The 11,779-nt window shown below is 38.1% G+C and overlaps 1 protein-coding gene across 1 annotated transcript in view; it reads left to right on the top strand.

The window, feature by feature from the left end:
* Window positions 1-11,779, top strand: part of IFIH1 (interferon induced with helicase C domain 1) — a 54,372-nt gene that overhangs the window by 1,410 nt on the left and 41,183 nt on the right. Inside the window, exons 2-3 of the mRNA XM_026492675.4 lie at window positions 6,259-6,427; window positions 10,916-11,062. Coding sequence (XP_026348460.1) covers window positions 6,259-6,427; window positions 10,916-11,062 — 316 coding nt within the window. The remainder of the gene's footprint in view (window positions 1-6,258; window positions 6,428-10,915; window positions 11,063-11,779) is intronic.

Genomic DNA, 11,779 nt, shown 5'->3' with positions numbered 1-11,779 from the left:
ATACAGTGTGCCTTTTGATTTTGGTCCAAATGGAGAAATTACATTACACACACACACTTTTTTTTTCTTTAATCGAAGTTATGACATTCTCTGGGAATTAAAAGTTGCAGATAATTCATTAAAAAAATACACTGCCAATTGCAGTTTTTCATATTAGCAAAGGAGTAGAGGATTTTTTAGGTGGCATTTTGACAGGGTGAATTTTACAGGGCACTTTACACTTAATGTAATGTTTCATTGTTCATTGTTTTGCAATGAACAAGTATGTACTGTGAAGTATAGAAATGCTGACCTATTTGAATGTGACTTATTCCGGGTTGTAAGTAGATAAAAATCTTATTTTGAAAGGTATGTAGGCAAATAAACAAACCCATGAGTAAAAGTCAAAAGCTTTGTCTAACATGCTATGATTCTGACATTTTCTTTCTTCCTCCTTCTTTTTCTCTTTCTTTCTTTCTTTCTTTCGTTCTTTCTTTCTCTTTCTTTCTTTCTTTCTTTCTTTCTTTCTTTCTTTCTTTCTTTCAGATTCATCAGTTGTTTGTATCTTCATTACAAAGTTTGGACATTGGCCTCACATTAGCCTGTGCTGTAACTTGGTCTTTAGTGACTAAAGTTAATAGTCCTTTGTAGACTTGACAGCCATAGGGACTGTCCAAAGACCCAAGCATGCATCTAATTTTGATGGCTGGTTTTCCCAACAAGTAAATTACTTTGCACTGTTGTCTGTAACGTTTATGTAGTTTTGTGTATTGAGAACCAGCTAGAACGCATTATAGTAGTCCAGCTGGATATGACAAATGTGTACATCACTGTGGCAGAATCTTAATTTGGAAGACAGTATGCAGCCTTCAAGCCAGCTGGAGATGGAAGATGGCATTTCCAGCCACAGTAGCTGTTAGGAAGTCCAGAAGCAACAGAGTCCAGTAACACCACAAAGCTGTTTATGTTTGGTGGGTATGATGTCCCGATTGCCAGCGAAACAGCACTTCTCCTTATTTACTCTAAATACTTCTGCCTATCAGCATCACTTTTGTCTTGCCTGGATTGAATTTCCGCCAGCTAGATTTTATCCAAGTTCTTGATTCTGGCAAGCGTGGAGGCAGCTAGCAGTAATGCAAGGGATCTGACACAAAGAAGATGTAGAGTAAAGGGACATTTATGTACTGGGTAGCAGTTAAAGCCAAAGCAACCCAAACTGTCCCTCAGATTCATATTTCAAAAGAGGCTCTGAAAGATGGAGGAGCTACACATTTGAAGCTTTCTGAGGAGGAATAGTGTCTCTGTGAGATTCTGGAGTCATGTCTACACATCATTTTACATGTGTCATCAAAGCTGTCGAAGACAATGGAAAATAAGCTATCAGAGACAGTGGGAAACAAGCACTAGGTTTAGAAGAATCTATATTGATATGGGGGTATTGATGAATTTTTACCTCAAAACAGCAAAACGTACTGGGGAAAAACATGAGAATTTGGCATGGGAAAACCTGGATTTGAGATCTATGTTTGTTTCTTACTCTATGTGTTACTTTGGGTCAAGTTATTTAAGTTCCTTAATCTTAAATTTACCCATGAAAGTGGACATAATGTCTCTTCTCACTCACGGTACTTTAGTGAATACAAATGAGAAATCATGTTTATGAAAAAGCTTTTTAATAAATAATAATAATAATAAAGAGTTGTTTTGATATGATGATGATGATGATGACTTTTATCATCAGTCATTTGGTTACAATTCCTTATGAATTTAAAGTTTCAGAGATTTAGGTAAATCACCCATATTGAAACTGGGATCTGCTTAAACCCCCTGGATTAAACTGTGATGCCAAGGAAAAACTATGTCTTTCATCTTTAGAAACCAAGCCAGGACTAGGTCTAAAACTGGTACTAATAAGTATTAACTGATTGATCGAATTTATTTCCAGAAAGTTGCCTGGGATAAGGGATAAGGGGTAAGAACACATGATGTCATGCCTTCCCCTGCCAGGCATTTGGAAATGGATGGATGATGGACATAAGATCTCCAAATTGGCTTTTTTGACAGCCTAACGTAATATTTGACTTAAGAAGGCAGGACTTGTAGAAAATATTTTATTTTAATTATTTTCCTGTTTTCTAGTAGACATTTTCTACTTGGTCTGTCATTTTAGTTTATGATTCTCGTGTCCATCCCTGCAACCCCTGCCCTTCATACATCAGAGCCTCTGGAAATGATCCTAGATTTAGCTTTGTGTCCAGCAAGTACCCAAAGAAACTTATTTAACGGATTGACTGTGCATTCATTTGGTTTAAATTTATGGAGTGACATCTTGTGGCAGACACCATGCCAGTGGTGAAGAGACTGGATAATAATGCCGATACTGTCTGTGCTTTCATGGAGCTTACGTTGTAGTGTTGATCAGTATTTGTTCTTCTAATAAATAGTTAATGTCTAGCATATGCAAGGCACTATTGTAAATACTGGAGAGTCAATGATAAATATAAGAATCGCTTTATAGATCACTATAATATAATGATCCCTAATAGAAAAGGGCTGCCCCTGTACTGACCTGCTTTTATTTTAGGATTCTTAGTGACCTCTTGGCACATCCATTGACTTTGACGGCCATGAACTCTGGAAAAGAGGTGACCATATATACATTTCCACAGTGTCTTAATATCAGTCTGAACAGCTGAAGAGAGGTGCATGTTTCAGTCCTGGCCAGTTCAAAGCATTAAACATCCAGAGTCCAGGAAGACCCCATATACCTTTCATTTACATAGGAGAACAAGAGATACTATGTTGAGTCCAGCTAGAAATCAAGTCCAGTTGTCCTTACGTGACGCTGAGAACCTGAGTCAGTCTCCCCCAGCTCATTGTATTATCAGGTAAATTAGTATGTGTAAGAATTTTATTAGCAAGAAAAAATACTAATAAGAAATTAGTTATATCAATGTAATGATACATATTCATTTAGAAACACATTAACTTTAATGGGGAACTAGTTTTTTTTTCTCTTTTTAAAACAATTTTTTTAAAATTTAAATTCAATTAATTAACATACAATGTATTATTGGTTTCAGGGGTAGAGGTCGGTTATTCATCAGTCTTATATAACAGCCAGTGCTCATTACATCACGTGCCCTCCCTAATGTCCATCACCCAGTTACCCCATCCCCTCACCCATCTCCCCTCCAGCAACCCTCAGTTTGTTTCCTATGATTAAGAGTCTCCTATGGTTTGTCTCCCTCTCTGATTTTGTCTTGTTTTATTTTTTCCTCTCTTCCTATGAGGAACTAGCTTTTTAAAAATTCTTTGTTTTTAACATGAGTTTTGCTTCCTGAGCTCTGCTGTGTTAAAAAATCACCATTATATTTAAATAGTTATCTAAGGTTTTTATGAAGGAGAGAAAATATTTTTCTCAAACAATTTTGTCGGCAAGCCATTGCTTAATGGAAATATCATTGTTTACTGATTTCTGTTGGAAAGAAAAAACATAGATCAAAGAATTTAGAATGTGAAAGCATGTAATTGTATTACCCACAAATTCATATTTATTTTCTATTCCATAAATTAGTTAACAATGTATCATAAATATTTTTAAACTTCATATTTAGAGAAAATATTCAGTAGGGGAGGAACATGAATGAGAATCATCACATGTCCTGTTGAAGTCTCAAGTCTAAATACCTCTCAAGAATTTCCATAATCAGGGGCGCCTGGGTAGCGCAGTCCTTAAGTGTCTGCCTTCGGCTCAGGGCGTGATTCCGGGGTTCCAGGATCGAGGCCCACATCGGGCTCCTCAGCTGGGAGCCTGCTTCTCCCTCTCCCTCTCCCCTGCTGTGTTCCCTCTCTCTCTGGCTGTCTCTCTGTCACATAAATAGATAAAATCTTAAAAAAAAAAAAAAAAAAGAATTTCCATAATCAAGTTTAATATTGGGATCTAATGTCTCTAGTATGTTTCAGGAGAACAGATTAAGTAAATATATGCATATTTACTTAATATATATACATATATACATATAATACATACATACATATATATAGATATATGTTTCAAAGGGAACTGATGCTACTTTCTAGCACCCAAACTCAGAAGACTTCTTAAAAATTCAGAATCTTGATGAAGCTGCAAAAATTGCACAGGTGTTATAGGTAGTTCCACTGTTCAAATAATAAAAACACTCGTAGGAAATAATGATATCATGATCCTCAAATGCTGAACTCAATAAGGACAAAGCAACCTTGACAAATGTAATCCTACAGTTAAAATCAACTTAACTGCTTAATAGTGGAAGAAAATTTAGTGCCTATAATATAATTAGGTTTTTAGTGAGAATATTCATTACCGTGCCTCACTTACTCTTTTTAGAGAAATGCTTTCTGATGACTTCTGTCAGATGGATTTAAAGGTGATTAAAGAGTGAGGTAATTACAAATAGGAATGGTTGAGTTAAAAGAAGGTGCTCAAACCAGTCTTACTAAATGTCTTTAGCAACTATGGTTTAAGTCAGCAGATAATAATAAAGATGTTACAAACGCCGGAGAAGACAAAAAGTCTCCATGAGGAGATGAATGAAGTTAGACGAAAGGTAGGAAATGAGCAAGAATCTGCTTAGAAAATGCTGTGAAATCACCTAAATTTTATTAAGTCCAGTAGTCATCTTACCCATTTCTTGTCAGAAAATGTGCTTAAAATTGGAGACAATTAGTAGCTCTAATTATAGCTCAGCAAGGCAGCATTCGGCCTCTGAAGTCAATTCCTGGGATGAAATTTTCCTTCTGCCATTTACCAGCTTCGTGGCTTCAGGGAGGTAACCGGAATTCTCTGCGCCTTAGACTTCTGGTCTGCAAAGTGGGTTAATATCGGCTCCTCCTTCAGGGTTTCTGGGTTAATAGGTGCAAAGCATTTATAATGACATTATTAACTATTATCTAGTAAGACAAACGTGCCCACTGGGTAGAAATCATGCTTCATACTTCTGTACTAAATCGTGTCCACTGGTGAAGGGTTTATAACGGTAGATGCTTTCTTCAGTCATCCATAATAATAACTAACACTAAATTTGTGTCAGACACTGTTCCAAAAATGCAAACAAACACCTGACGCTAAAAAGTTATAGGCTGCATTTATAGGACTAGAAAATACACAAATTTAATAGGAAACAATTAATCTAGCTAACAACCCAGATTATCCATGTAGGAGGTGGACACATACTCAGAAGGACCTTTGAGAAGAGGTAAATCTAGTATTTCTCATCTAAGCTGCTGCTGAGAATCATGAGAGCCTTAAAAAAATTCTGGCTTCCCAACACAGTCAAAATAAGTCAGACTTCTTGGGGGTAGATCCCAGACATGAGTGTTTTTAAAGCTCCCCAGGTGTGCCCAATGTGCAGGTAGAGGGAAAAAGCCCCCAAATTTCTTTTCAGTTGCTTCATTTTGCCCACGCAGAAGCAGAAGCCCAGAGGGATGAAGGCTTTCCTAAAGGCACAGCAGGCTGGTGATGCCCTGTCTCATTTCTTTGTGGTCGAAATGGGGCTTGCATTAGTCTTTTCTCCAAATGTTTCGTGCCATATTAAGAACTGGGAAATGCCCTGTGATAATGATTACACAAATGGTCCACATTTAAAATGCTTTGCTGGTTTAAAAGAGAAATCAAAGGAAGGCTAAAAGTTGTAATGAATAGATAGAGAAATAATTCTGCCCCATACCTTAAGAAAGGAATATATGTAGAAATAAATTTGTCTCATAATCTTAAATGCAAATTTAAGAAAATGATATAGTCATTAATACATGTTGCAAATACTAAGTAAACAAGACTATAAATCTTGTGATAGTAATTACTTCATAGAAGTGATAGTCAAGAAAGAGGAGTCAGGTAAGAAATATTTGGCTTCCTATCTATAGACTCCATCAGTTGAAAAGAAATAGCAAGCTCTAGATACATGGAAAGAAATTGATGCAAATGAACAGAACAGAACAAGAAATGAAAGACACTTTCTCTTGTCCCCGTTATTCAGAATGGCCAAGGGAGAACCTTCTTCCTAAGTGTCAGTTTTGAATATCTTTGTGGCTTTTAAAATGGGGCTTGACCCAGAGATTTGCTCCCCACTACAATCCAGAATTTCTGCAAGTGACATTGTTCTTTCCTTTCGTGGTGGAATATAAGCCTTTACTAATATTTATGCTTGATTGCTCATTTTTTAAAAAGGCTAGCTCCTGTTTAAAATTGTTCAGAAGATGGGTGATCTTCTTAATTCTGCTTTTCTCTTAAAACAGATTTCTGCTGCAGAAAGCAATGGAAATGAATCAGGTGTAAGAGAGCTACTGAGAAGGATCGTGCAGAAAGAAAACTGGTTTTCTGAATTTCTGACTGTTCTGAGGCAAACAGAAAACCACGCCCTTGTCCAAGAGCTAACAGGCACCACTTGCTTTGAAAGCAATGCAGGTATATCTAATTCTACTTTTTTTTTTTAAAGATTTTATCCATTTATTCGACAGAGATAGAGACAGCCAGTGAGAGAGGGAACACAAGTAGGAGGAGTGGGAGAGGAAGAAGCAGGCTCATAGCACAGGAGCCTGATGTGGGGCTCGATCCCACAGCGCCAGGATCACACCCTGAGCCGAAGGCAGACGCTTAACAGCTGTGCCACCCAGGAGCCCCTAATTCTACTTTTAAAAAGAGTTTGTACATTTTCCCTAGTGATTGAGAGTTTGATGAAGCCTGTGGACACAATGCCAAACACTAAGATATTGAGAATCAAAATTTCAAAATTGGAAGTGATTTGAGAAATCATCTATTTTTTTTCACCTTTACAAATGAGGAAACTGTTGCCTGGGAAAAGATTAACTTACCAAAGATCACAAAATTCAGCACACTGGGCTATTGGCAGCTTTATATATCTATATACTGGCAGCTGACTCCTAGTCTAACATTCTTTCCACTAGTCATCTTATATTGAAAACAAGATGATTACCTAAAATTTTTATCAAAATAATTTATACATTGATGAGATAACCAATACATTGGAAGAAAATATTCTAGTGGTTATTACAGCTGTGCTGCTAGTCTTCTGGTCATCCCTAACAATTTTTAAGGAATTTATTAAACATCTGATAGAAGGCCTGTGATTACCAACATATCTCAATATTACTTCCTGTGAGGTTTCTTTTTTGGTCCTTCAATTTATAATAATAAAAGTAACATTTTAGAGCCCTTTCACATATATTATTTGTAAATCTAATATAAACTGCCATCTTATTTTTCTTTTCGGGGTATGTATCTTGTTTTCAAAAATCTCATATGTAAGGCAAAGTGACAGTAGCTGGGATTTACTGGGATTTACTATATTTATGCTACCTGCATTGCTCTTGTTCAAAGAATTATAATTTTTAAAATTAGATTAAACTTCTAGAGGCACCTTCGTGGCCCGGTCGGCTGTGTCCGACTCTCGATCTCAGGGTGCGGAGCTGGAGCCCTGCATTGGACTCCATCCAATGGTTTGGTAAGGAATGATTTAATTGGTAAGGAATGATTTAAATAATTGGTAAGGAATGATTTAAATACACTACAATCACTTCAAGCTTACTCCACTACTTCTGTTCATCCAGTCATCCCGTCATTCATTCACCGAACAACGTGCGATGAGTGCCACACTCGCTGTTGCAAATGCTGCAGATACAGACTTCAATGAGATCCACAAAGGCCCTGTTGCCACAAACCACTTTCTAGTGGAATAAGAAACACGATAAGCACTTTTCTAAGTTGCTTGTGCAAAATAAAAAAGTTACGGAATTATTAAAATTAATAGCACATTATTTTTTATTCTATATTATTTATGAAATAGCTTAATTTTGCCCAGTAGTTAAATACACACACACACACACACACACACACACACACACCCCCATGATGAGTTTCCTTTCAGGACCTCATGGAACCATTTCCATCCATGACAAACATCTAAGGGCTTAAATTTCAAAGAGAAAATGGTTGCAGTCTAGATTTTTTTTTTATTGCTGTTCCCTGGGAAATTTTGGTCTCAGTGTAATAAGGGACATTAGAAAGGTGGCCTTTCAGGTCGCAAGACCTTGTCATATCTGTCCCTCAAATTCGAGGGTACCCACCCATTTTACAGTTGTATACGGTGGCACACTTGTTTAGGATGGAGTCTAGAAGATCTGCTCCAAAGTGTTGTCTAGATTCTCCTGACATAGACAACATGGCTGGCCATATTTCCTTCTACAATATATGTATTTTAAAGATTTTTATTCATTTATTTGAGAGAGAAAGAGAGAGCAAGTAGGGGGAGGAGCTTGGGGGAGGAAGAGGGACAAGCGGACTCCATGCTGAGCACAGACCGCCATGCGGCCAATCCTAGGACCCAGAGATCATGACCTGAGCGGAAACCAGGAGTTGCTCAACACACTGAGCCACCCAGGCGTCCCTCTTTCTAAAATACTTTTCAGTTCCTCTTCACAAGATGCTTTGTTAGAAGGTTGTTTGTTTTAGTAGGCTTCATGCCCAGCATGGAGTCCAATGCAGGGCTCCAGCTCCACACCCTGAGATCAACACATGAGCCAAGATCAAGAGTCGGACACAGCCGACCGGGCCACGAAGGCGCTTCTAGAAGTTTAATGTAATTTGAAAAATTATAATTCTTTGAACAAGAGCAATGCAGGTAGCGTAAATATAGTAAATCCCAGGTAATACGTATCTACATTGTAACACACGTCATCACATAGATCTGTACTCTCCCGCTTTCCTCTTCACTTTCTTTACTGTCTGCCATAAATTTGTGTTATTATTCGGTCTTTTTGTGTCTGTTTCTGAATGGCTTAGGGACTAGTTTATCCACATTTTCCCAGCCCACGCACACAACCTGGCTGGCCAAGGCCAAGCCCTTTATAAAAGGGGGAAAGGCCTTGTGGAAAGAAAAAAAGGGAGTACCAATTATCCATCCCCCTTTCTGGTCCCGTAGCAGGGTCCTCACCTAGTTGAGGCTTCTCCCTCATTCTACCAAAGGGAGTGATGATGGGCATTGACCCAGTTATGAGGGCTTCTCTGATGGCAGGGAGCAGAGTGGAAAGAGATCTCTGAGCTTCCTTCGAGGATTGGAAGGAAAACTCCAGTCCCCAGCTGGGGCAGCATCCATGTACCCCCCACCACCCCACCCACAGGGAGGCTGCTCCTGACCCACTCATCCTAAAAAGCAGGGCTTATTTTTTCATTTCTCAGAAAATCCAATCCGAGGGGTTGGGATTGAAATTTTGTTTGCTGAACTGTACCTCTTTTTATGGGAATCTAAACATTTTTCTGGTAGGTCTTAATGACCGGAATAAAGTTAGCTGTGATCGTTCTTGTGGTTAGGAGTTACTATGGACAAAGTTGTGTTTCCCCAAAATTCATATGCTGAAGCCCTAATCCCTAATGTAACTGTTTCTGGGGGATGGGGCCTCCAAGGAGGTAATTAAGGTGCAATGAGGTCGGAAGGGTGAGCCCTGATCTGATAGGACTGTGGCTTTATGAGAAGAGAAAGAGATCTCTGTCTCTCTCTTCACCATGTGAGGACGCAGTGAGAAGGTGGCGTTCTGCACCCTAGGAGAGAGTGCCTACCAGACACCAGTCCTGCTGGCACGTTGATCGGGGACTTGCAATCTCCAGCACTATGAGAAAATAAAATTATCTGGCTTGAGTTATTCCATCTCTGGTGTTTTGTTCTTGTGGCCTGAGCTGACTGATCCAGCAGCCTGGGCTCCCAATCCTGATGCTTATTGAATCCTGGCTCTTTTACTTCCGTGGATGTGTGGCTTTGAACAGGTACTTGCCCTCTCTGTGCCTCAGTTTGCTCCTCTGTGAAGTGGGGAAAATACTATTACCTAAGGCTATTTTGAGGATTTAATGATTCAACATTTCCATAGCGTTTATATGATAAGCACAAATAAATGGACAATTCTGAGTATAGATAAACCCCAAACATACTGAATGCATGCCTGCAAACACTATCAAGTTGTCTTCACCAACAACAGAGCCAAAGACACAACAATTTTCTTCGGGAAATTCTCTGCACGCAGGACAAACTTTCCCTTTATTCTTGAGATGGGTTAATCCACAATGATACTTCAAGAAACTTTATTTATGGAATTGGTCTCCTCTGATAGATTATGGCCTCAGGAGGACAGAAACTCTTATTTTTCTTTGTAACCCACATAGAAGAAAACATCCAATGCATGTTGGTCGAAGGAAGAAAGGCTGGTGGTGGAAATGGAGGGAAGGGGAAGGGAAGGATATAGAATATTTTATTGAATTCCTAAAAAATCTCCAGATATTCCAAATACATGAATTTGGGCTGACATTAAAGCATATGCACATCTCATGCAGAACGCACGGCGAGGGAATAAGATGGCAAGAGCACAAGCTAAAGAAAAACCACCACCAAATTTGCATTTTCATAATTCAGCCTTAAATATAACTTTGTGTCACTAAATAAGTGTCTTACTTCCTACCAGTAATGGTCAGAGAGGAAATCATCAGACTGGTTTGTGATTACCATGATACTTGTTATAAAGTCTTTTTAGATAAAATTTAATCACTAGGAAAGAATTACTCATGGTGTCCATATTAAAAATAGAAATAACGTGTCATTAAAAAAATATATATGTTCCTAGCATTTCAAAATGTCAACGTATAAAAGTATATTCTGACAAATTTCTACCAGGAACCTCCACTTGGTTTTCAAAATAACAATGATAACTATTTATATTGTGTAAAAACTTGCATTAACAATTCACATTCTGTATTTTGAAGTATTTCAATATATTCAGGTAAATGTCTACTAGGAACTCCTGTTTCCTTTTCAGAAGAGCTATTGCAGTGATGCAGACGGTCCACAAGTCTGCACTGCACTGTGGTTAACTTCTGATGCTTTATTCACAGAGCCTGAGAATTTATCACAACGAGATGGCCCTGATGTTCAAGAAGCAGTTCTTTCAGCCACAGGTCAGCCAAGTCCAGAGAGAGAGGGCTGGGACGAGGATTGTGATTCCCTGGAATCGTCTTTGGTGGATTCTTCTGTTGTTTCAGGTATTTGGACCCTGCACACAGTTTACCTATTTTGCTGATTACCACTTCCCGAAAAATCAGTTGGTGCATTGACAATATCAGGATCTGTGAAACACAGGGAGAAAATTTGGGCCTGGAGGTTTTGTGAGCACTCTTATTAAAATCATATTTCTAGAAATGTTCAAATTAGAAGAATTCTTTGTGGCTAAAAATGTTTTCAAAACAAATGCAGTATTAATATGTTATGAATAGGAATACATTTGGTTCTAATTTTACTTTATAAGAAGATATCCATGGTCTTTGTGATGGGATAAATATTATAATCATACCGTATATTTCATAGTTTTCAAAGTACTTTCAAATATATGAATTAGTTTGATTCATCCCAAGCTCCAAGAATGAAAAAGCCATTCATTATCTTTTCTTTTTTTTATAGACTGGGATGTCTCAGAGAGGTTCAGCTGGGTTGTAGAGACCAAACACAAGGCTGTAGAAAGGAAGATGACAGGTGCTAAACTGGGGTTGGCTTGATTTGCAGTAACTAATTGGTGAGAGAACTATTTACCACCATGACCACCTTTTTTTGATATGAAACATTCCTGGAAGGATCAAACTAATTTAATTACATTCCCCTCCCTAATTTGCTCACAACAGGAAAATCCTCTCTTCCCCTCTCCCCACCAAAGGGCCACATTCTATTTTCACAAGAAATAGTCATTTAAAAGAAACAATTTTTAA

The sequence above is a fragment of the Ursus arctos genome, unplaced genomic scaffold, assembly GCF_023065955.2.
Source record: "Ursus arctos isolate Adak ecotype North America unplaced genomic scaffold, UrsArc2.0 scaffold_1, whole genome shotgun sequence".
NCBI classification, from domain to species: domain Eukaryota; kingdom Metazoa; phylum Chordata; class Mammalia; order Carnivora; family Ursidae; genus Ursus; species Ursus arctos.
The sequence above is the reverse complement of the archived record's forward strand: the minus strand, read 5'-3'. Positions and strand labels throughout refer to the sequence as shown.